The 26,426-nt window shown below is 48.4% G+C and overlaps 1 protein-coding gene across 1 annotated transcript in view; it reads right to left on the minus strand.

Moving 5' to 3' along the window:
• KAZN (kazrin, periplakin interacting protein) overlaps window positions 1–26,023 on the minus strand; it is a 226,534-nt gene extending 200,511 nt beyond the window's left edge. Inside the window, exon 1 of the mRNA XM_055799768.1 lies at window positions 25,887–26,023. Within this exon, the coding sequence (XP_055655743.1) occupies window positions 25,887–25,995 (109 nt within the window). The 5' untranslated portion in view covers window positions 25,996–26,023. The remainder of the gene's footprint in view (window positions 1–25,886) is intronic.
• Between the last annotated feature and the right edge of the window lie 403 nt (window positions 26,024–26,426).

Consider the following 26,426-nt stretch of genomic DNA (forward strand, 5'->3'; position numbering starts at 1 on the left):
AGAGTGATGACAACTGCACCAACAGGACCGAAAATATTGCGATAAAATTGAAGACATTAGGAACAGATACGAAGACTAATTTCCTTCCTCTGAGCTGGGAGGGCATTGCAGTGAAACCTGAACTAAATCTGGAAAGGCAGGTGCTGATGTGGGCAATTGCAAAACCAACTCGGCACTGCATTGAATCAGCAGTGAGCACCAGAGCCCACCCACAGCCCATCAGCAACCCACCCCTGCAGACAGAGGTGACTGCACTCACTGCCGCTCCAAGGCCAACCACATCTTGTGCTGAGGTTCAAAGGTCCTCCTTAAAATGACTCCACTAATAGGAAAGAGAAAAAAGGCACCAAAAAGCAAAAACCTGGCAGTCATTGCTATAATTGTTTATGGATTTCGGTTTTGCAGCGCTGTTGCAAAAAGATGAGAAATCCTGCTACAGACGAGCTCGCATATTATTATTATTATTTTTCAAAGAAGGCTGCATGGAGATACTGCTTCCTAATGGCAGATACTGTGTTCTTTGTATGTCATTTTATATGTCAGGCACTGAGCCACAGGGTGTCTTAAAAAGTTTGCCCAAGTGAAACAGAAGGTGCAAGATCGAGGGGGGATGTAACACAGATCCTGGAGTCCCGTGACATCCCTGCGCCACTGCCCACCCAGTGCAGCTTGTTCTGCCCGACGCAAGCTTCCAACCCAGTTCAAGTCAGAACCGGGAAAAAGAGGAAACCTAAAACCCATCAATACATCAATACACAAAACTGAGTAGACCTTCCCCTCCTGGTAACACAGAGATACAGGTGGTGGCATTTTTTGAACCAATTATATGTGTTTGGGCCTCTGAAACAGCACTGAGGGATGAAGGTCAGAAAACAAGCAGCCTACATGTAACAGTGGTCAAGAAAAGAAAATAAATTTGGACACTAGAGGGGTGGGGAGTGCCTCTGGGTCCTTAAGCACCCAGGCTGCACTTGGCAAGTTGTCTTTTAAAAGTGTCCCCTGAACCATCTCTGTTTATCTCCATAGAAAAATAGCAGGCTGAGGCTGCGGGGCAGGATTTGACCTCTGGATCCAAAGAATATTTACGTAAGCTTAATGCTTAGTTGCAATTCATTCATTTACCTTTTCCTGAGGAGACGTTACAATGCCACCTTTGGATATTTTCTTTCCAAGCCCCCAGCAGGGCACACGTCTGCATCCCTCCAGACTGATGCTTTTCTGCTGAGAGGATGCCCTGAGCTGCTGGCAGCAAATTTCTGGTTGCTGCAAGATGAACACACAGAGGCAGAGCTCTTATTCTTAGTAAGCAGCAAACTGGGATGTCAGTGAGCAACTAAACTTGGTCCCTTCCTTAAAAATTCCCTTTGCGTTTATATAAATGGTAAGACACGAGCCTGAACATGGCCAAACCGCTTTCCCGAGGGACCCCGAGCGTGCCGCACTTTGGTTGTGACCGACACTCTCGCCCCCCTTGGTTGCTGTGGATGCACTAGTTTTAGGCAGGCACTAACAGGAGCCTTTTGCCTTTCTAGAGCAAGCCCCAAGTACAGGGAAACGGCGTTTAGATCGCGGAGCTGAGCCAGCCCAAGTGCAGATCCTTCCCTCGTGCCCTGCAGGTCCCACCAGCACCGGGCTGCCAGCCCCCTCTTTGGAGAATTCATTTCATATTCACTGCAGCTGCGAACTGAACCTGGGGGGGTCCCTCCAGTTAATATGGGGAAAGAAGTTTCTTCTTCTTCTTCCCCGAAGGACCACCCTCTAACGGCAGCCAGGCTCTGCACCGAGGGGAACGGAGAGGCACCGAGCTGCCCTGCTCCCCCGAGCACCGCTTACCTTCACATCATCTGCGAGACAGAATGTATTTGTTTGGTGCTGTGTTCATACACAACGTGCATTACTTTATTCCTCTTCCTCCTTAATTCAGCAAGGTCCAACCATTCATCATCCTGACTCCGATTCCCTGAACTCGGCTATGCTTTAACGAGGTACGTGGGCTTCCAAACCGCCAGCCAGGAATTCATTCACTACTTCCCACTGGCAGGCAGGTGTTTTGTCACTGTAATTATTCACACATCGTTATCATCTCATTCTGCCCTTGTCCCTCACTGCAAGGCAGAAGGACAAGCATTAACCCTACTCTATTATTTCTTTTTCCTCCTGCCTACACTTGAGACTGCCACACTGCTTCAGCCATGCCCATCTCCGCCCCCCCAGGACCCCCAAACAAGCCCCCTGCTCCCTCCCTGCCTTTCTATGACCCATTTTCACCCATTCTAGAGATGTCCCCGTCCACCTCCCCGGGTAGTGAGATGTATCTGCAGGGGGGGATGGACATGGACCTCCCCAGGACCCCCCCCAATCACTTCCTTTGAAATGCTCCCTGCACCCAGAGCAGCAGAAGGTGGTTGATGAATTTATTTCTCCTGAACTCTGCCACCCCTAGGGAGACGCTGAGGAAACAGTTTCTAAAAAAAAAAATAAAAAGAAAAAAATAATTTGGGTGATACTTGCTACTACATCCAATTTCATAGCCCACAGAGTTTTTCAATCATTGCACTTGTTCTGCCTGGGCTGATTTTTTTGCATTATACGTAAAGTATACACCAGGATTAGGAATTACAACAGCTCAGCTACTCTTCTGAGAAAAGTTAGGCCTGAGATAAGCATCTCCAGGAGAAATTTCTCATCACCAGAAGTGAGGGGAAATTAAAAAAAAAAAAAAAAAAAAAAAGCGCACTGGAAGGCACATACTAGTCTCAAGTCCTTCAAACATAAAAAAATTACCTGACACCAAAGATTTAAAGCGCGCTCATAACTTTTCCTTTGGGGGATGGTTTCTTTCTTGGGTTTTGTTTTTTTTGTTGTTGTTGTTGTTTTGGGGTTTTTGTGGGGGTTTTTTTGTTGGGTTTTTGTTGTTGTTGTTGTTGTTTTTTGACTGTCCCTTTATACTGGCTCCCCAGCTACAGAAAGTGTTTTTCCATGTAATATACACATTAGCCTCCAGCAGGGAAATGTAATTACCGTAATAAGTTTTAAGAAAAACTTGGCTTTTATGTTGTCAATGGCATTAAAATTTAAAACTTGTGCCAAGTTCATAAAATGGTTCTAAAAAGTAAGAAAAATATACAGTAAAATCAATAATATTAAGAGTGAAATGGACTAAACTGGAGGCAATAAAGCCTTTCATTCCATTTGAAAAAAATACTGTAAAATTATAATAAATTACTTTCATTTCATTGCTTGGTAAATTGCTACAACATCGGTGTCGCTGTAGCAGCACTGCTCTTACCGAAGGAGCACTTCACCACTTCGACTGTTGTATCAGTTTGATAATATTTGCATTTCTTGACAATGCATCTCGCGCGTAACTTACTCTACAACATTAACAGGTGTTGTTTCAACACCTCTCCTGCGCTGTTCTTCCTGGTGTCATTTATTATTTAGACACTCACCCATTTCTTCCCAAATCTTCAGGCCACTCCACCTCAGAACACGAAGAACCCTGCTGCCTCGGCACTTTCGGCACCAGCTCAAAGGCAAATGCAGAGGGGTTCGGGGGGACCCACTTTCTTTTCCTATGGCTTCACTTACGCTGGGTTACAGAGCACCCTGATGGTGCCAGCCTGACTTGGCTACGCTTCCTCAGGATGCATTTTAGGAATGATGACAATTAAGACAAGCGATCCAGCTACCGAGCTTTAAGGATGGCACTTGGTGCAACGTCGATATCGGCCCCGCGCTCTTCTGCACCAAAGCAACTGAGTGAGCGTTGCCCACGTATTCCCGTCCAAATCCCCCTGAAAAACTGCGCAATACTTTACGTTCTTGTTCTCCTGTTACACTCATCACAGCAGCATTTGTGCATGCACTTCTAGCTGCTTTCTGCCTCAGATGAAACCAGAACTTCATGGTATGGCATGTTACGCATTCTGGACAACACGGCACCAGCTCCGATGAGCAGGAACGTGGCGAGGCAGCGACAAACTGGGCTCCAGAGGGCTGCGCTGCTCCCACCCAGCGACCTGCAAACCTCTTGCACAGCTACCTCCCCTCCCTTGGTAAACACACCACCTTTGCAGCTCTCCCACATTTAAGACCATTTATTCCTTCCAAAAGCTGAGCCAGTTCTGCCATAAAAGTAAGGTGGGAAGATGTCGTTAACCCTTAAAGCACTTCTTCCACTGCCTTTGCTGACTAGTGAACAACTATTTCCAAATACCAACAGGTCAGGTGCATAGCACTCAGTCCCGAAGGAAAATTGCAGTAGTTTTGCCTTGAGGTCAAGATGAGAAAAGCACATTTGTTGCTAACTAAACAGCAAAACGTCCTGCCCAGGGGTGTGCAGAGAGCCATGGGACCACAGCCCCTCAGGCTGTTGCTGGGGTTTTGCAAGCCCAGGGGACGGCACTGGCTGCGGAGCAGGACACCTTGCCGAGCAAGCCTTCTTGGATGTATCCACAATAAGCAGGCAAAAAGGGATTGACCGCAAGACCAGACCCACCGAATTATCTTTTTACCCCTGCAAAAAGCACACCAGGAGTTAGCAACCACCCAGAGAAGATTTTTCCCACGATTTGTGCGGATGGGCGATGTGCTGACACAAGAGCATGCGCTGCAGGGAGGCACACACAGTCTGTCTTCCCACTGGGGGCAAGCGAAGGAGAGGGTGTTGTGGGGTTTTTTTTGAAGTAACAACTTGTTACATTTACCCCTTGCTCAAGCAACAGCCACATAATGCTAAAGAAGAGGAGAGCAAAGCGAGCTGACTGGGTGCAAACGCTGCGGGTTTATCAGCGAGCAGAGCTGCTGCGTTACCCACTGCCCCTCCGCGGGCAGAGCTCGGGGGGCCATGCCACAACCCCCCCCCCGCAAACCCAGCAAAGCCCCCGGCAGCTTTAGGATCCAACCCTGTCAGCCGAGCACCCCCAAGGCCCCCAAGCCCGGGTCAGCCAGCGCCGGGCAGGACACAGCTGCTGCCCCGCCACGCGCCAAGCACAAACACAGGTTTTCCAGATTCTCGCACTGGAGAGGAGCTATTAAAAAGGTTTATGCAACAGAAAGATCCATATGTATCACAGATAAGGCATATAGTGCTACTGCCGCGTTGTTCTTCCCCTTTGTAAGTCTCAAAGTTACACACAAGAAGATGAAATAAACACAAAAACATTAACTTTGTCACCAAACTGTAAGGTGGGACAATACAAGCATCCCTATTTTACCTACAGAACAGTGAGGTACATCAAGGCAGAGGTAAAACGGAAAAGAAACATTATTTTCTGAAATATTTGGAAAACATCCCACTTGTCCAAGACTATCAGGACCAGCATTCGGGAAGGATTTCACATGACACTGAACATTAACCGATTTCCAGGGCACAACCACAAGCAACCTCAAGTACTGCTACAAAGTTCTCAGCACTTCTGCAAATGAACCACACTAAAGACACCGACCTGTTGTTCTTGGATGGTATTTTTCTGTAGGTTTGATTAAATTTGACTTAATACAAGGATGTGTAAGATTTCTAGAGAGAAAAATTCCACAAAATTATAACCAAGAGATAATGCAAAAAGCTTCCCACTGAATTCTCCGCTAAAACTCTCACTGAACACAGCCACACCTGGGTTCTAACCCTGAGGCTCTTGGAAAATAAAGCGATGGCATAAGAATTCAACACTACCAGCATTCTGTCCCTCAACAAACCCATTAAAAATGAAATTTTTAAAAAATCCTGAAGCGACAAACTCGCACTGTACTTTCAATTGGTTTCAGACAGAGCTAAATTGATGTTCTGACCTGTCTCACAGGCGCAAGTCCGAGTAGTTTCCTTTCCCCTTTAAACACCGTTAAGTGGATGTGACATTCCACCGGGATCTTATTGACATGGGAATATTCCCCACGCAGTGACGGGTCCCACTCACTCAGCTGCTCCTCCAGCATCAGCAATAACAACAAACTGGAGCGGGTGAAACGCCACGTGCAGTAACTGCCCACTAAACCCACTGCTTCGCTTTGCAAATTCCAGTTGCATCGTAAACCTGGTCCTTTCCATCCCCCCTTAAAAAGCACCAGCATTCGCTCAAGATATGGTTTTAAAAGGAAATTCCTTCCTCATGCCGCACTCGCTCATTAATTACTGACACATCCAAATACAGCGGCATTCATCAGAAATTTGTAATTAAGGCTGACTTGTATTTTGCACTTAAAGCAGACGTTATTCTTTGGCCTCCCCCACCACTTTACAACACTGATCTTTTGGATATTTTCAGAGCTCACTGGAATATTCAGCAATGCGCTTGACCTGCGGGCGCTACCATCAACACAGGCCCCGCTACCAGTGGTTTACTACCAGAAGTGCTGCTGATTTGCAGCTGGCATCGTTTCTGCTAACGACCGTGATCACCCACTGCACCAAGGCTCCCCTGCCCCATCCCTGCATTCTTGAGGGATGATTCCATGGAAAGATAAAAGGCCGAGGGTAATTACGCTGCTTTTTATTTCCACCGGTCTCAAAGCATTGTGTAAAATACATAAACACCTCTGACGTACAAACATCAGATCTAAAGGATTACCTGATAAATACAGAAAGAAATAAGTCTGGTTATTTTTCAAGGATTAATATTAGAAACACTTCCTTTATCTTCCTCTCCAATATTTTTTCCTTTTGCAGTTAATCTATTAGCTTGGATGTAGAAAGATCTGATAACAGACAGAAGTGCCTCTGGTAGTGCAAATACTCCTACTACAGTAGTAGAAGTACAGATAAATTGGGAAATGGAATCGGGGTTAGATCACCATTTTTGCATATATTCTCCCCAGCCTTCAGATAAGACCTGCTGAGTTTCCAAGTTGAAATCGCTGATCCCAGAAACACTTTATTCTGACTTCCAAGTTGGACAGAAAGGTCTCGATGCTCAAAGCTCCTCGGACAAGGGTGGGGGTGGAGGGGATTCCTGGTTTATCCATCACGTTGATTACAAAGAGCCCCAGCTCGCTCACCCACAGCTGCCTGTGCTGCCCAACAGTTTAAAAAAGCAGCTTTTGTTGGTAAACCCCCAGCTCAGCGCCCCTCAAACCTTACCAACTTCTGCAGAAGGACGTGCCCTTCTAGGTAGCAGTTTGGCGAGTTACAGCTCTGCTTTGAGAGCCAACCGTGTTTGAAAGCCATACCATAATGGTCATCATGCTTTCATCCGTACTCACGCAGATGTTATTCAGACTGCTTTACACATGCTCCTCTGCAACCCAGAATTACTAAACAGCCCCTAAAAATTGGGTGCTCTTACAGAACGGGGGGACAAAGAAAAGAGACTACTGCATCTTCCCCAAGAAGCAAAAGTCAATGAGATTTGCAACGAGGAATCTTCAAACTCTCATTTTTTTTCTGTAATGATTTTTTACTGGGATATCTGAAGTTTCTGTTTTGCCATTACATTACCACATGGAATAATTTCTCCTCTACATGAAGGGAATTCCTTTTGATAAGCTTTTGAGCAGAGCAACAGGCGTTTGCATCTTGAACAGCAAAGGACAAATCCAGTTATCTGAAATATTACAATACTGATTTTTATTAATTGGCGTCTCGTTTGTTCCCTTCTAAAACCAAGGCATGAGCACATTTATAAAGTCCCTCCAGGGGGGCTAAAAGGTTAGACTGAAGAGTGTTTATTTTTGATTGGAAAATAAGGCACAGGTAATTATTCCAGATCCTTCTTACTCCCTATCATAACTATGCCTTTTACAAAGCTACTACTGTCATCATGCCCAGTATGTTCCTACTGGTGATATACAGAACTGGGGGGGGGGGGAAAGTCCACATGTGCGTAAAAAAAAAAAAAGAAAAGAAAAGCAAACAAGAAGAAAATTCCAAGTTAGCAAAATTATCTGTAGCTTTTCAGCTGGCAAAATACACCTTCACCTTTCTTTCTTGCAATATTTCAGGGTTTTTTTTCCCTCTGGAGAAACTAGAAATGACAAAAATGTGGGGTTGGATTTCCTTTCATTCGTGGGTGTCTCCCAGCACGCTGGGAGCCTGTGGCATTACCAAACGAACACTCGGTATTAATGAGCAGCAGCTTCTAATCCCCGGGTAGGTAAGAGCAGGGAAGAGGAGGATGAAAAAGTGAAACAGAACAACCATGAAATGATGGTATTTAAAGAAAAAGTGGGAGGGCTAGTCGCTTTATTGATTTTTCTTGTAGTTATATGAAATGACCTAGTGAATTAAGCCAAAACCAACAACCCTGGAAGACAAAATGTGTGTCTTGGGGGGGTGGGAGGAAGCATGCAACAGCATAATCCCCCTTGTTTGTCATGAGCTGGGGGGGGGGGGGGGTAGGGGTCGCAGCCACCCCGTGGGCCCCAAACTGCACCCCCTTTGTCCAGCTGCTGAGCACAGCAGTGCCTACAGGAACACCATTTCCAGGAGCATCAGGAAGACTTTCGCATCTTCAGCGCTTCTGAAAATAAGACACGGTAACTAGATGCAACTCAATTTTTTTGGAAAAGAAAAAAAAAAAAAGCCTTCAATTTTCCTGGTTCTGTTCTTTAAAACACGAGGTTCAATACTGTCTAGAAACCTCCATGCTGCAGATTGCGTAGGCAGATCATTACATCAGCGCTAACTCCTGGTAGTACCGTCCCCACCTTCTTCTTCACATGTGCTACTTGGGAGGACGGATCAGGAGTCACATAGCAAACCCCATCTGAACTCCCAGTCAGACACGGCGCCAAACTTTCTGCAGTTTTACTGTTAACGCATTCAAGCATTTCTAATGTTATGTGTGGTTTAGACATTTTTAGGAAGAAAGATGGAGCGAAAAGTAATGAAATGAAACACTTTGCTGCAGCTCAGAACTCCATGCTTGAACAGGCTCCAAAATGTAGAAGGCTTTGCCTTGGCTTAAAGTAGGAAAAAGCATTTTAAATCAACTCTTGTACTGCCCAGCGTGCATATCCTCCACCCAAAATAGCCTGAAGTGAATTTATACTGAAGTAGCCTCCAAACATTACAAGCCCCAGAGCTGCACGGTCACTGCCAGAGACCTCCACAAGCACTGGACTCCGGTGCCAGAGCGGCCACAGCCAAGGACAAGCAGCATCTGCTGGGCTGCCTTGGCTGGGTAAAGAGGGAAGCGCTGCGGTTTGTGCAGATCCAGAAGCGAGTGCCTCTCCACCCATGGGCGAGGATTTTTACTCGCTCATCTCTGAATATTTATGGCTGCAAAGCGCAGCTGCGCCGGAGCCAGCTTGTCTGCACCGCCTGACCCCGAAACGCCCCTCAAGCCTTCGCCTTGTCTTTTTGATTCTTGCCTCAAAGAGGACACGCGCCTCAAAAAGCAGGGTGGTGTGTATTAAACGCTTGCACAGCCTCCTTTACTACAGCGTGAAATGGATGTAGCTTAGTGCCACGGACCCTGTTTGGAACCTCAGCACCAAAGCACCTGGGAATTCTGGAAAAGTGCAATAAGGCGCTCGGGAGAGCTGCAAACGTGGGGCTCCCCCCGCCTTGAGCGCTACCGCTGGGGTACCGCAATGGTGTAGAAAAGGATGGGGACGCACACCCGCAGGTAGCGGAATGCAGAGGGGCACACAGCAATACCGCCGGGACGCAGAGCACGTTTTTTACAGATCCCACGCCAAGCCCGCTGTATTGCCAGGCAGCTTGTTTCCAGAGCATCGTGGAAAAGCAAGAGGGTAAATTCCTCTACAGAGGAAGGAGCTGCTCCTTCCAGAGCTCTGATTTCACATGTCATTCAACAAATAACATCTCCACCGCCTTCCTGGCACCCCACCAGTGGTGTTCCCATAACAACAGAGGGGATGGCTCCATCGCTCCGCTCGTTGCTCATTTACAACCTGAGCAGCAACAGGGAACCAGATCTGCTAAAATACTTTCAGGATCTTCAAGGACCAGATCCTTACCCAATAACTCAGTCTTGCACACAGTGAAACACATCTGCAATAACACTTCCATTCATCCACCTTAAGGGAGTTTTTAATATGAAGAAAAACATAAGCTTATAAAAACCAAATAAAAAATTTGGATGCAAAGCTAGAGAAAAAAAAAAATCCAGGCTAAAATAACCAAACAAACCAACAACTCTGAGAACCTCAAGTTTTGTAACCCTTCATTTCCCCTGAATCACAGTGAGCTTTACAGCTTTACATATTTAATTCCATCAAGTTTTGCAACTCTCTACATCATTTTGTATGTGGAATAATACCATGTAGAAGAACACAGCAAAGCTTAAAGCACTGTACGGAAAGACATAAAACACACCATACGTGATGAGCCGGAGGGGTGAAACGTGAGCAGTAAAACAATAAAGGATATTTATAGATTAAATATTAAAAAAAAAAAAAAAAAAAAAAAAAGAGGAAAATTGTAAAACAAATACAAAGAAGGAAGAAAACCTAGTAAAGTTCATTGGGAATTCAGCAAGGAAAACAGCTAATACTTGCTCAGAGAGTCTCGCTCTTCCATAAAGATTCGAGAATTTCTTCCAAGGGCTCATGTACGCCTTTACGTAAGGTCTGTCCAATTTGGTCACATGCCCACAGACAGCATTTATTTATGTATAAGTTTACTTAATTATTCATCTATTTATTAACCACACCAGCCCTAGGAAACACGGCAAACACGCTCCTTCAAGTGTGTTACTCTGTGCTGTAATGCCCCAACCCCAGTAACTTCTTTTTCATTGTACGCTCGTTACTGTTTATTAAAGGAAATAACGGCACCGCGGCAGGAACTCTGAAAATGTCTCAAAGACACACGCAAATGCCCCGCAGGGAAGAGCCTTGCCGGGGACTCGTTTCATTCCACATCGCAGCACTAACACTGTGAGCCGCCCCTACCGCACCGCCCCGGCACCTGGGGGGCTGCAGGCGGCGTGCAGGGTGACTCCCAAGGAGCACCCCCACCCCCCTTCATGCCGTGGTCTGTCATGGCATGGGCTCCGATGGGAACGGGGGGGCCGACGGGGTTGTGCCCCCACCGCCTTGGCCCTCCGTTCTCAGCCGGGGCGCCGTGAACGCCAGCAGGTCTCGGGGACCAGGGGGCTGCGCAGACCACCCAGCCACGGAGATCATCACCTGGGCGATGCGCCGGGGCACTGACGGTTTGGACTTGCAAAGGGGGATACGCCAGGTAAGGTAAGCGGGAAGCGGTACAGGGAGCATTTCCCGGCAGCGAGCGTTGTCACTAATTCTCAGGCTGCTCACGGAGGGCACAGCCTGGCCTCGGCCGTGCGCGGGCAAAGCCAAACCCAGCAGGTCTGAGCAGCGCCGGCCGGCTCGCGGGGCACGGGGGGAGCCCAGCACCCCCGCACACTGCCGCAGCACCTCCGCTTCTCCGAGGGCTTCAGTTACACCCATCACCAGTCCAGACCCAGAAACCACCAAAGCCTCTCCCCCCACAAGATTCACATTTTCCCCAATTCCCTAATCCTTTTTTCCTCCCCTCAAAATAAATAAATAAAAAAAAAAAAACCAAAAAAAACCCATACACCAACCACCAGCCACACCCAAAACCCAAAGAAACAAAAATAAATAAATAAAGAAGAAGTTGAGGAAGGTGCTATCGCAGCTAGCCGAGCGCCTGAGCACCTCCAGTGCGGAGGGCATGGTACAACGGATGAGAACCCACAGCAGGCGCCGCACTCCGAGCTGGCAAAGGGCGGGTGATGGAGCTCCCAGTTGAGCCACCGGTAGGAACTGGTGGCTGCGGCCAAAAAGCCAAACAGCACCTCTGTCCCTACCAAAACTGAGGAAAAACCTTCCTGCCTCAGGTATGCCATGTGTAAAATGGGAATAAACAACATTTCATCAAGAGTGTTGCAATATTTATTAATCCCTCATGTTAGCTGAGCTAATCAATAATATAAGAGTTATCGAGAGCAATTCCCCAACAGGATTACCACTGAATTACGACAGTAATTGTTCACCAGAACTTTACTTGGCTAAAATCTCTTGTCTGGCAAGAAGTCCTGTGTGCATCTTGCCCTGAGCTTCAACCACGCAACGATTTTAGGGTGAGTTATTTCTGCCCTGGGTAACTCCTCAGTGCCTCCTTGGGGTACTGCGAGCAATACCACACAGTATTTCCACTTTCCTTGCACTTAGCCATGACACAAAGACTTTTGTCATCTTCTTGCTCACGCTGCCCTAGCATCGATCCCAAACACGCATCATGCAAAACCCTGCAATGAGCACCGGGCACGTGCCCCAGGGCAGCCTGAGCCCGACCCCTCCGACATGAGGCTGAGCTGAAGGCAATGATGCGTCCGAAAGAATTCAAGGTTCCCTGGGACCTCAGATAAAAGTTTTTACATGGGGCACAATTATATGAAAACTCATTGATGAATTTGGAATCATCCCCAGAAGCATGAGAGACGCTTGATGTGACTCTTGTAAGAGAATGGTTGGGTTTTTTTATTTCATGGAAATGCCTTTTTTTTCCCCCAGCAAAATGGCAGAGAGCAGACTTCTTGCTAGGAAAAGACTCAGTTTTCTGTTTACATTTTGCTATTCAGTTTGGGCGGTGTCAACACACAAAATCAGGAAAATTCTCACAATCGAAAAAGCCACAAAAGCTCTGATTTTCCAATTTTTATTTCTTTTCGTTTAGCTGGTTTTTTCACTGGAGATGAGATCACCGCATGATTCACACAGCTGAGCACTTCTTGGGCTTGAATTCTCAGGGCACATCTGATTTATACGGAGTGTTGCCTATTTGATAAACCAAATGCCACCGCTTGTAATCACCAAATTACATTAAATTAACCTAATTACCCTGAAACGAACCTAAATCTGGACAGATTAGCCAACCTGAAGCAGCTACCATCTCACAGAGTTAGGTTTCACCCTAGGACGTGCCAGACGCGTTGGCGCAGGGCAACAAGCCCCTGCGCGGTTCAGGGGTGACCCCCAGCCCCCCACAAAGGAGCGTTTGTCCACAAGAGCCGCACAGCCGGTGGCATGGGCTGGAGGAAGGGATGAGAGGTGACCCGGGGCACAGGACAGCTTCACCCGATGCTGCAAACCAGGAGGACCACCCGTTGCCACCAGCCTGAGCCCAGCGAGGGCACACGGGGCGGCCCCGGTGCTTTGCGCTTGGGGCAGCACAAACCATTTTTGCATCTATAAACTCAGACAAATGGGACTGGGAGTCCAAGGAGCCCTGCTTTGCAGCGTGCTCTGCCTCCCTCTCCTGGCCTGTTCCCAGGCACGGTAGAAATCAAAAACTTTGGTGCAAACCCGAAGGAAAGCGGCGTTAGCCAGATGAGGGTGTTTGTCCCTTCGAGACGCCCAAAGCCCGCAGATGAAACCCGAGGAAATCCTTCCCACCGCCGACCTGCCGACCCTGCACCGACAGCCACAAAAGCAGATTGTGCCACGGACCGGCAGCTGTAACAAACGCCCAAGGAAAGGAACGACAACAGCCAAACCAGAACACTGACAATCCCTGTTTAAGATCACATGCCCAAGTACCAAAGCCGAGCAACTGCTACTCAGCCTTTCTAAAAAGAAACGGTTACAATCACACTCTCATTAATCATTTTAAACTTATTACAAAATGCAGTCCTCAAGGGAAAGAGGAGGGGAGGAGGGGAAGCATCAGCCGTACACCAGGGCTCCCTAATTCGGACAACGAGCAAGCAAGCCTGGAGTGGAACGTTACCAAGCTCCGCGATAGTTCCAGACATCCAAATCCCTCTCTCCACAGGGAACTTCCCCAGAGCATGTCAAACAGCACTGGGGCATCCCCAGGTAACTGGGGCCAGCTGGGTTACAACAGCTAAAAGGGAAGGGGGAAAAAAAAGAAAAAACAACCAAAAAAACCCTGTTCTACTTCGAAGGCAAAGCAGCAGCTCCAGCCTGCATTTGTGGTTTTATGTGGATAAACATCAATGTGCACAAACTGAACTATCAGAGCTCTAGATGCTCCAGACCAGGAGGATAATTAGCATTAGAAGCAACTGGACTCATGCAATTAAGATTTTTGAGAATTTTGTTTGTATTTTAAACTTTCCTGTGTGTACTTTGCCATCAAAGCTGGAGATTACGTTGCTTTGGGTTTTTCCACATAGGCAACAATCGATATCAAAGGGTACAAAGCCCCTCAGGAAATGGCAGCATGCATTTTGGCCGCCTCCGATCCCAAGGAATATAAATTTTTAAATAAAAATGCAGAACTTCATGGAGAAATGCCTTTTCTGGGGGTCCCACATGTGTATAAATCATTACAGGAGCAAATCCAATTTAACCAACTATGAATGTTTAATTACCCTTCCAGTTCATTTACGGTTTGCCTTGAAGTTAAAAGCTTTATTGTATCTGCAAAAGCAGCATTTTGCTGCTTACAGAAACCAAATCCTAGCTTACCAATTCAGGTAGCTGACACGTATAGCTCTTGATGCATTTGCTGTACTTACCACGTTATTTACTAAAGCCCTGGTTCTTGAGGGGGCAGGGAGCAAGAAAATCTCAGTTTTCACATAAGAAATGGCATCTATTTCTAGACAATGTTGGAAACCCAGATCGAAGCCCAAAAAGTCTTTTTCCTCCTCCACCACCACCACCCCCCCCGCCCAACTCAGCCGGGGCTGCCCGTACCAGTACCCCGAGACCCATAGGAACTTGTTCTCATGGCTCAATGGTTTTCCAGTCAGTATGTTATTGGCATATGAACACACACCACAAATTGAAAGATTAGCTTGTGAAAAACAAACTGCTCTCAGCTCTGCAACAGGCCATGGGAAATACACTCCCCAAGCTGCATATCGAAAAAGAAGAAAAAAAAAAAAAAGAAAAAGAAAAAAAAAAGGAGGTTTTGTTTCTTTGAGAACATTTGTGCTATCTCTCAGAATACATTCCAAGAAATGAGCTTTATTTTTTGCCCCAGATTTATTTTATTTAAAACCAGGCACTTACTAGGAACGCAGGCTCCAGAACTGCTCAGGAGCTTTTCCCCCGCACCCTGCAGGAGACACCGGGGGTCAGCACTGCAGCAAAAAGGACATTTAGTTAAGAAAATACCAGCTTCTCTAGGAAAAACAGGATTCAGGTTGCGGGTACCAGCCACAGCCATGCACAGAGCGATGGCAAGCCACATCCCAGAGAGGGGCTAGATTATTTCGTGAGATTTTTGAAAAAGTCATGGACAGCGCTATTTTTCAGGGTCCTTTGCCATCGTTACCTGCCTGCGGGTGAAAGAAAAAGGAAGCCCAGTTTCTTTGCAATCATAAAAATGACCCATTGGTTTAACCTGCTGTTTGACGTGCAATTGGCATCTTCCCCGACACAGCAGAGCCCTTCCCGCACGCCGTGCTGAGACCCCGGGCACCGCAGGGAAGGGAAGGCAATTCCCTACTGCTATTGCAATACCCTGTGAGGCTGGAAACCCTCTAACAGTTCCTGGAAGGAATATCCCCAGGAAACGTCCAGAAGACTTTGCTACCTCCAGATTAGCAGGCAGCTTTGCGGACGAACTGCAAGTCCCCTGGATGCCAGCCTGCATGCTGGGGCAGGGTAAATGCCTGAGCCAGCTCAGCTGCTGCGAGCTCCACCTGCAGCAGCTGGGAAATAAGAATAAAAATGAAATGAACCTACCCAGGGCTCCGTGACACCCCAGCCAGGTAACTCTTACTATTTCCAGTTCATTTAAAGGAACTGAAGTACCTTTGCACCGCACCTGCCCGCAAAGCTCGCGGTCCATGCCCAAAAGCGTTAAACCCTTACCTAAAGCCTATAGAAATGATGCACACGCTGCCAGCTGGGGATACAAGTGCTGTTTGTCACGGAAACACGAGGCCTTTGCGCTAGAGGCTGGTCAGAGCAGCCTGGAATATTCAACACAGCCCATTAAAACCCTGGGATCCACCACGTATCGGAGCAATCCCAGCAAGCACCACCTTGGGAGGTTTAGGCAAGGTTGGAGGGGCGTGCAGGATTTGTCCTGCCTTCCTCTGCTCCGACAAACCGCAGAGCTGCTGCCTGTAGATCCCAGCCCCTTGGGTACAGCTACGTGGGGACCAGGCATCAGAGGAAACACCACGTAATTGGGCTCTGGAGCAGCAGCGAGCAAAAATTAATTCCACCCACTGGAGGTGTGGGACAGGTGGAGAACGTTACAGGAGCAGGGCAGAAGCCCGCAAGCGCAGCAGGCATGCGTGCCTCCCCCCTTCTGCCAAACCGAGCTCCACCAGGCACCTCTGTAAGGGAACCTGAACCGCTCCAGCAAGAGGCAGGAACTATTTTTATCCCTGCAGAAAGATGCTGCAAGGAGAACGAAGCTTCATTCTGCTGCCATCTCTGCATACGCTCAGAGCATCAGATGCCTTTTATTTTGCCAAGCCATTACAGACACCCCCTGAAATTTCACTTCTTTGCTTTTTTAACCATTGAGGGCAGCAGTTCCAGCCCCTCGGTGAATGGCCCCACAGAACCGAACACGCCTGCTGCAGGCAGCAGGAACAGGGGCGTTCGGTCCCTGTAACCGGGATCCAGCGTGGATCACTGCACCGAGAGCCGCCGGTGAATGTTAAGCATGTGCACAGGAGATCATGTAGCAGAATTGCATCACTCAAGTAATTGGGTAATCAGGAAAAAAAGGAATAGTACAAATACAAATACATTTAATTACTGGAACTTACCCTCAGCACAACAGGCAGCCAAGCCCAACTGGCAGGCACTAATGCAGAGCTCGTACCGAGATGAACGGTATGTATAATTAACCAGGCTGTCAGCAATTTTCTTCAAGGTCACCACCCCTAGCTGCTTTACTGGGAGCTGTTGAAAACTGGTTTTTGGATCCAGTCTTACAGAACAATATTGCAAAAATACAATATGCTTCATGTGTAACCCCTCACCCTGGGGACACAGCAGTGCTCTTTCTCTCCGGCAGGAAAACCACCGGTCTCTCTACGCCAACCCATCTTCTCCTTACGCAGAGGTTTGGCAACCCGCGCTTTCATGCCTGGAACTAATAGAATTCAACCACAGCTTCCCCATCTCGCACGACTTCATGTATCTTATTTCATTCAAAGCCAGGATAACATCTCGATGTTTCAGGGGTACTGCATTTTGGCTCTGTCAGAATGTTTTTGTTTGGAAAAAGCTCAAACTTTTTTAATTTCGTCATCGCAGCCACTATATTAGCCAGGATGATAAAGCACAGAGGCAATACCTCAACCTTTAGCTGCTTTCCCCATTGAAATGTTGATGGCCTAGTATGTTCTAGTAAAATACCTTCATTGTTTCATAACAGAATTTAAGCAAAATATCCATTTACACTATCCTCAAAAATACCCACCTACCATAAAACAGGATAAAGCCATGGTAAAGGCAAATATCTTTCTTAAAGTCTTCCATTCCACTTTCTTTTAACAATGCACAGGCATCAAATTTGCCTGAAAGACCCCCAAAGAAAGAAAGGATAACTAATTCATGTTCATAGTCGCAAATCTTATCATACGCATGTTTTCAGTTCATTATTTTGCTGTCATAAAAATATGACGGTTGCTTTCAATTTGAAGGAATTATTATACCCTTATACTTGGCTATTTATGAACATTAATTGACAAAACCAAATTTGTCCGTCAGGAGCACAGATGAACACTACCCATAATTTAATCAGGAGCAAATCAGCTAGCGAGCAGTTAGTATACAGAGGCTGTAGTAACTGAGTCTCTCTATTGAGATGATGGGGAACAATTTATATTTCATTTATGCAAAGAAAAATACTTTCAGTATTTCTTTTCTGGTTTCTGTTGTTGGGTGTTGGGTTTTTTGGCAGACACTTAATGGCATACGGCAGTCCTAAGGTTTTGGAAAAGCTTTTCCTCGCAGTTTAAAGAAACACCACCACCACCACCCCCGGCTGCGTGTTATATATATAGGTGTAGGTACATAACCATCCATACCGCTCAGGATGCCCGTGGCCACTGCCCCCCCTCCTGTGGCTATTCTGGGCTGGTTTTAGGCAGGTTGATCATGGCTGCAGGGGCTCACCCAGCACCGGGGGGCTCTCCCATGGGCAGGGGTGACAGAGGAGTCACCTGGCCATGGGTACCGTGCTCAGCCCCCGGCCGCTGCTACCTGTGCGACAGGATCCCAGAGGTCCTGAGAACCACCCCGGGGAGCACAGCACTGGATCCATCATTGGAAACAGGGATTTAGCTGTGCTTCCAGTCCAGCTTTCCCCACTTCTTTAATACCCCAGACACGCTACGTTCCCCACTTTTGGAAAACGCTGGGTTTCTCCCCTCTTCCAAGCGGGCACAATCCATCACCCGCAGGACACGATCCACTGTTTGGCCATTAGAAACAGCTACGCTCTGCTGGAAGAGACCCCATCCCCACCCCAGCCACACACTGCAATTCCCACGAGCTTTTCAAGTCTGAAAAGCTCCAAACTAGGAAACCCACTGACAGATAACCCCCCCCAGCCTGCTACACTCTGCTCCACTCACACATGCCCTCTCCTTTGATTCTCACACACTTCACATTCATATTGCTAGGGCATTAGCTAGTCGCTGTCTTTCATGCCCCTGCCCCGTGCAGCACCCTGGGGTCACCCGCGGCTTCCCCAGCAAGCAGCAACAGCACAGCATTTGTGTGATGAAAAGGAGAACCTTGTAAAGCAATAAAAGGCACAAACAGCAAGCAAACTCCATCCACAAGGTACAGATTGCCGTTTTCCTCCTGGGGGAGCACAGTGTTTACCCAACAAAGCAAAGGGAGCGATAAATGTAACTTTTTTTTTTTTTTTTTTTTTTTTTTTTTATCTCCAGTAACAGCTCATTCCCACTGGGTGGAAAAGAAAAATATTAGTGATCTTCCCATTTCATTTCTGTGGCCCCTTAATCTATTCAGCTGAAGCAGGAGCACATCATCTGTCAAGGAGGACTTTGACTTAGTGCTTTTCTGGGGAGAGGTAAATGACTTTTCCTCCTCGTGCCAGCACTGGCCCCAGAGAGGATCAGATTATCTTGTCCTCCGCTAAAACACAAAACTCAAAGGGCTTTTGGAATAGTTTGTTTCTGATACATTTCTTGTCATCTCAGAAAAAACGGAGTTTGGTTTTGATAAAAATGTGACACCTCTTTCTACACCAATGCACACAAGGGTTATTTAGCATGACAGTATCACACAGGGAAAGTTGTCAGAGATCTCATCCACACGTCCTCAAGCACCACAGCGATGAGCACCGGGATTTACACCGGCTGCCTTCAAGCTGCCAGAGCCTGCTGTAACACCAGGACGTAAGCCCGGACGATGGGTCCACCCCAAGGGAACAGAAATAGTCAAGAGCAGGCAAATTTAGTAAAAGGAAAAAAAGCAACATTCCCACCCCACCATGAAATGCCAACAAAATAACAGTCAGGCCTTAATTTTGTAATGCTGCAGTAAATAATTTTCTATTCCAGGTGCTGCAGGGCTGGCCAGCAGCCTAACGGCTTCTGGTACCTGCACCGAGCATCACCACTCTGCCGCCCAGGAGGACCAGGCTCTTGGGGATCTGATCCCTGAACTCACCTCGCTCCACTCATGGGACACTGCTCCTAGTTCTCATTCCCCCAAAACTTGGAAATCTGCTCATGCACAGACCTGTGGCTCACTAATTAACCAAGAATGTTGTAATCATCTTTGGAAACAAAGTTCTTTTATACACACACACACCATCTTCTCTTGGGAGAGCAAATGAAACAACTTGTTACCATGAAAAATTTATCACTGACTAATGCACGTAGGAAACCTAATGCGCTAAGTACCACGGAACAGGCTTCCAGCCCTGATGCCGCGTGGTCTCAAACCCACCGATCCAAGCAAATTTTATGCTGACTGTTTTCCCTTGTTGTCCATGGGAGGAAAGAAGAGCTGTCACAAAAGCTTTGCTCAAACGCTCTCACAGCCGAAGCTGGAGCTCGCTCAAGTGTTGTGCTAAAGGAAACCCAGGGCCAGAAGGGATCGCAGCCGTGATGCAAACCCGTTAAATCACCTTCCACCATACAGATGTGGCAGAAAAGACAAGAGGGGCACAGCTCCCCAGGTGCCTGACAGGCACTGCCTGCCCCAGCTTTTGGCGAAGGAGGTGGAATTGTATTGCTACTGCTCCAGTTCAGCCCCAGGTGAAAAGTTTGAAACCAGACCCTGTTTGGCTGGTGTTTTAACTAAACCATGGAATAACGCACAAGGGACTAAAAGACAAAAATATGAGAGAGGAGAGGGTAAACGCTGTCTCTTCAGCCTCATTCCGACAGGTCGGAGATGTCCTGCTGCGTCTTTCGAGGAGCTGAGATTGTCCCCTAGATCTTCCCCGACTGCCTGGTGCGCACTGTAGCTCAGCGTTAGTGGTTTTCTTAACAAAAGACGTGGCTGCAGAGGAGTTACCAGGCAGAGAAACGGCCCCGTGGAAAGGGGGTAAGTCACAGGCCAGCGCTCGTCTGTGGGGTTATTTTTAAAAGATGCCCCTGCTCTGCCGTGACCCTGCCTCTTCATCAAGCTGTCGGTGCTGGGTTTCCCTCCGACCAGACTCGTGTGCTGGGGAAATCTGTCTGCTGGGTGAGTCTCTCCCTCCTGCACCGTCAGGCCGCACTCCTGGCAGCTCAATGCCCTGGAAGCGCTTAAAAGCAAATTGGTGCATCTACAGCACCCGATGCTGTCAGCAGTTCCATCAGGAATGCTCGACGTTCAAATCTCTTCAAGGAAAATTGGCTGCGTTCTCCAGTAAAAAAAAAAATAAAATAAAATAAATATAATACGAACAGCACTAAGGGCCAAGCGGCTGCTCAGCTGGAGCATCAGGATGAACAGCAGCACCTCTGCCACCCCTCCACGGCACTTGCTGTCCCGCCCAGCCCTGCCCACGCTCTCCCTGATGTGGGAAACCCCCCTTTGCTACCGGCACCTTCCCGGTGCAAAGCTGCCAGGGGAAGGGGAGCGGCTTCCCCAAGGGAGATGCAAGTACAGCATCCGCAGGGAAAGGAAAACTGGGAAGGGCTTGGGAGAAGAGTGAGGCTCGGGCCCCGGGAGACGGTTTGCTCCTCAGGCTCTCACGGCTTGAGGTGGGGGAGGTGCTGCCCAGCATGTGCCCATGGGGGCCCTTGCTTCCCACCACCACCAGCAGTTCTGTCCCAGTGCTGCTCCAGGTCAAGTTTGCTTCTTCCCCTCCCATTTCCCTACTCGGAGAAGCACCTTCTTGTTGCACAGAAGGTGCTAGAGGAAGCATCACTATGTTATTATTATATACACTATAATAATGCACTGCATTATTAAGATAAGTTTTGCTCAAATTGTGCTTCACAGAAAAGAAAAAAAAAAAAGAAAAAACTTTAGAGCAGCAAGATATCACCAAACAAACAGATACACAAACACAACCTATAATTCATCAAGAGCTCTAGGTTTGGGTCCTCAGTTCAAGGCACATTTTTATGGAGATGCAACATTCACACTGGCACTCTCTGCACCAAGGAGCCCAGCTCCCAAGGAAATCTTCACCCAGATCAGAGGGCACATAACAGATTGTTTTAAAGGCTATTCAATTTGTTTAAAAACCATATTCGGGCACCACACAGAGGGATTCTAGGTTGCTCCTCCCCCAACAAGATGCTAGACCAGACGAGATTGCAGGGATTTCACACTGCAGGACAAGTATATAGCGTAAGTAGTGCCACAACTCCCTTGCCTCACATTCCTCTCAAAAGGGACTGGATCAAGAGCTAAACCACCAATCTAAAGGAAAAAGACAAAAGCTTTGAGCCACGTTAATCTCCACCAAAGAACTCCTACGAACTTTGCATCATGTCCTTCACATTCTACCTGGTAGCCAAACCAAACCTGCACCCACTCGTGGAGCAACCAGAGCGGGGATACACAATACACATACTAGATAATATGATGTAATTGAAAGACAATACGTAAGAGTTTCAGAGCAACATTTTAAAGTCTGGATGATTTTCAAATTACTTAAGCTTTCTTGTTCATTCTGGTCACATCTTGAGTTCCTTATTTCATAACCAATGGAAAACTAACTGGCAAGGTATAAAAAAACAATTGGGAGCCTAACAAATCAGCAGCATCTGTGAGCCAAAGAATTAATGGGAAATGACAATTAATCTAATGCAGCAGTAAGTCAGAGAATAATACACAGTGGTGAGTCCAGAAAACTGTGTTATGCCAAATAAAGTTGCTTGGAATTTGCCCATATATAAAGTGGTTTCTCTGCTAACCCTGATTCTTCAAGTGAGCTCTTAGCTCTGCCTGAGATCAGGTCTCGCTCCATATACTCAGTCCTTCGTGGGAGGGCAGTGCAGAAATACCCTTCAAAACTGTAGCCTTGCACATTTTTAGGTTGGGGTAGAGCCAATCATAAATCTGACAGGCAATATTTTTTACTTTTTTTTTTTTTTTAATTCAGAAACTGTCAAATGGAAAGAAAACTAGAGCCTTTCATTTCGGTATTAGCAGAAATTATAGCCTGAATCTGCGCCAGACCCAATTTCATGCTTCAAACAGGAAAGATCCTGCAGTGCTGCCCGGGTCCCCAGGACTTTCAGAGGAGCTTGGGAAGATTTAGGGCCAGGCTTGTGGAGAGGGCCTCTCTCTCCATCACTCCTCTGAGGGGTCACCAGCCGTGCAGTTAGGGCTGGACCAGGTGAAAAACCAATCCACCTGCCTGGCTTGCCCATGGAATGAAAGCCTTATTCTGTCAGCAATCCAGACAGGAATTACAGTCCCTCTTTTGGAATTACACTCTCTCAAAAGGCGACACCGACAGGTCTTTGGGGCATCTGGCAAATTTAGCGCCTATAACAGCAAGGATTTGCTGCCTTGGGAAACAGCAGTCTCGCCGGCAAACCCCCAAAGCAGGGAGTTAAGCCAGTTTGCAGTCCTCCAACTGGTGCTATTCCCTACACTCAGTGCAATAAACCCCCCAGGTAATTGCACAGGAGGCATCCCAGCAAACAAACGTTCTGAGGCACAGTAAATTCGGCAAGGTAAGCGGCAACAGTGCAGTAGGGTGGAATAGGAAGATGGAAAAACCAATTTCCAAAAGAGCATCCTACGTAACGTACAAGTAAACCGTGCTTCAGAGGTTAAATAAAGATCAAGTACTTGTGCAAAGGGCAAAACAGCTTTGGAGCAGGGTTCCCACATGACAACATACTCTTCAGACTAATATTGTGATTACCATAGTACATCCTAGGATATTATGCAAATCTACAAGAACTATGCATGAATAATCAGCCAATTATGCAGAATCAGCTGCACACAAAACTTTTCAAGTCTTCCATCAAACGGGAGGACTTGCAGCTGGCAGGAGACAAGTTCACTGTCAAGACTTTCAGTAATTGTTTTGCCGAGCAGGCTACTGCAGAGCAGCACTGGGGACACACACACACACCTTTGCGGCCAGGTACCACGCACACTCGCTCCTTCCCTCGAGGGCAGATGCTGCTACACAAAACCTAAGGGATATTCTGCAAGTGGACGCGGCAAGCTCTTCTTGCGGGGGCTTTGGAGGAAAAAGAGTCCTTACAGCAAAGGCAAAAGCTACAGAAAACACGAGGTCTTTCCAGGTGCTACATGCAAGTTGTGCTGTCAAGTCTGTCATTTATTTAGAGTTCAGCATTTCTCCAGGCACATAGTCTGACATTTAATTAAGGCCAGGACCTTCATCATTCGAGCACATCCCAGCGTTACTGAAAAAGCCCCTAATGTCACCAAGGACAGTGACGTGGCACTGGGCCTTGCCTGTGAGATGTGGATGCAGAGGCCAAGACCCTGCCTCCACGGAGCTCCTCAGATGCCGTTGCTGCAGGAGAGCCCAGGGCAAGGTCTGGGTTTATGGTCTGTAAAGGCGCCTGCACAGCCCTACACAACGTAGGGTCCCTTTACAGCTCTACCCCGAAGGTCATCTGTGGTGGCACAGGACACAAGTAGATAACCAGAGCAGATCCTACCCTGCCCCCACTCCCGCTCCCCCTGCGCATCCTTGCTGCCCGCACGGAGACCCCGCAGCACGGTGGCAGCTTGGGCAGCCAAGTTCACTCAAGGCCCTATGAACACAGGCGCATCCCCCAAGCACATCAGCTGAAGTTCTGCCCTCAGGTATGCCAAGCAGATGTTGTTATTGCCATAAGGCTAGAAAGCTCACGTAGGCGTAGATCACACGCACATCATCTACTTATTTGCTTTGAACATCAGCGGCGTGCGTGGGCAGCCATCCCTACATCGCATTGTGCCTTGTACCTGGAGGCTGCACATGCCTGAGAAGACATTTAGAAAATCCTACCAAAATGGTCCACCAGAAGGTAGAAAATCTGATGGCTGAGTTACTGAGGTGGGATTCAAAAGCCCAAGATTCACAGGTTTCCTCTCTGGCATTTCCCTGTAAGAAAGGGAAAGGAAAAGCAAACCAAACTAAAATGAGAAATCGTGTTTTCCCACCTTCTTGGTCTTACTATTTGGGAAAACCAAACAGCCCTGGTCCCATGCAAGCATCGTCACACATCTCTTCTTTGTGTAAGATCTGACACAGTGGATCCACAACCTTTGGACTGATCCCAGGCCCTATAATACAAAAGGCTAGCACCAAACCCTCCTGAGAAACTGCCTGACATTTCCTTGGAGGGCAAGCAGCATGACCGAAGCCTTGATTAACCGAGTAGTTGTCAGCTAATGAGTCATCCTCCTTGCTTAAACCTGTGCAAGTACTGCGAGAGGCACAGTGCGAGTCACACGGACCTGCAGCAAAACCCCGGTATGTAGTATTTTGGATCTCACCATGTAAACAGAAACACTCCAATCCAAACATCACTTGTTACAGAATTGGTTGGGGAGAATGGAGAAAAAAAGAGGAGAAAGGAGAGGCTGGGACACTCCGGAGAACATGTTTATTAAGATACATGCACCATCACTAACAGTAAGAAGAACGTACCAGTAGGCCTGAGTAAAACGAGCCCCAGAAATTCAGAGCAGTGTTGTTACGGCATCATTGCAAACAGCCGGGCTTTCTCCACAGCTGTAAGTAAATAACTACTAACTACATCCATTCCCAGAGCTACCTAGAAAGAGGGATAGGAAAAAAAGAGAGCAAATCCTGCCCTGTAAAATTCACTATGCCAACCTGTTAGTCTTAGGAACTGGGGCATGCTGGAGGATGCTGGTGCAAAGCTCTGGGGCACCCGCACGCCCTGTGCTTCAGGGCACCTGTGCCCAACACATAAGAAAAGCAAGAGGCAAAAATTTGGATTAGTCACATTGCACGCTCCCTCCTTAATATCCAAAAGGCACAGACAACAGATAATCAGGCCCATCTGGAGAGACATTACAGATGCCAGAAAACAACCAGGAAAAGGAACAGAGCTTCTAGGTAGTAGCACAAACAGCCAGAAAAAGCAAAGGGAAAAACCCCAACACGTTGTCCTTCATAGGACTGAGCACCGAAGCAGAGATCTGCCCTCCTAGGATGCCCTGTACTGCAAGTCACCCTCCAAAACAGCAAATCGACCCCCAGTTTGAACATCATTATTTTGACATTGGAAAAATCGCTGTACCCGTCGCGGACACATCTACATGTAACGGTAACAGCCGCTATCAGGCAAAGCGCGGCTCGTTCCAGTCCACATTAACCCCAAGCCGTGCCACCACCCCAACCCTGGCCTCGTGGCTGTAATTATTCAGACACAAAGCTCTGAAGTGGTGAGGGTGAACGTGGAGGCAGGTGGCACCCGCAGCAGGGACCACTCCAACTTTCCCCTGGGAAAACACCAGGTTTGGGAAGAACTTGGGAAACGAGGCAGGGAGGGGGGAGAGGAGGGGAGGGGTGAAGGACGTTGCAGCCCGGGGTGAGGAGGCTGCCCCGGCCCGTTCCCCCTTACCTGCCTCCATGAGCTGGCACTGCTGCCCGAACACCGGCGAGAAGGTGGCGGGGCCGGGGGCGGCCGGCGCGGGGTCCATGGCTCGCTGCGGGTCCCGGCCGTTGGTCATGGGGCAGCGCCCACGGCTGCAGGAGCCCGGGGCCCCACCGAGCCCGGGGACCCCCGGCCGGGGACAGCGCCCCACCGGCCCCGCCGCACCGGGGCTGCCGCCGCGTCCCGGCCCTGCGCCCGGTGTGTGTGTGTGGGGGGGGGGGGGGGGGGGGGGGGGCGGCGCGCGCAGGCGGGGCTGGGGGCTCAGGCGGGGGCGGGGGCGCGAGGCCGGGGCGCCGCGGGGGGTCCCGCCATGGCGGCAGCGGAGCCGGGAGCCCCCTCCTCCCCTCGGGGAGCCCAGCGCCCCCCGCAGCGGCCGGGCCCCCCCCCGCAGGCAGGGGCGGGACGGGGATGCCGAGCCCTCCCCCCGGCCCGGGGGCGCTGGGGGCGGCGGGGTCTGCGCCTCCCCGGGGGCCGCCGCGCCAGGCCGCACCTCGGGCGGGCGGCGGA

This window comes from Falco peregrinus, chromosome 3 (assembly GCF_023634155.1).
Source record: "Falco peregrinus isolate bFalPer1 chromosome 3, bFalPer1.pri, whole genome shotgun sequence".
Lineage (NCBI taxonomy): Eukaryota > Metazoa > Chordata > Aves > Falconiformes > Falconidae > Falco > Falco peregrinus.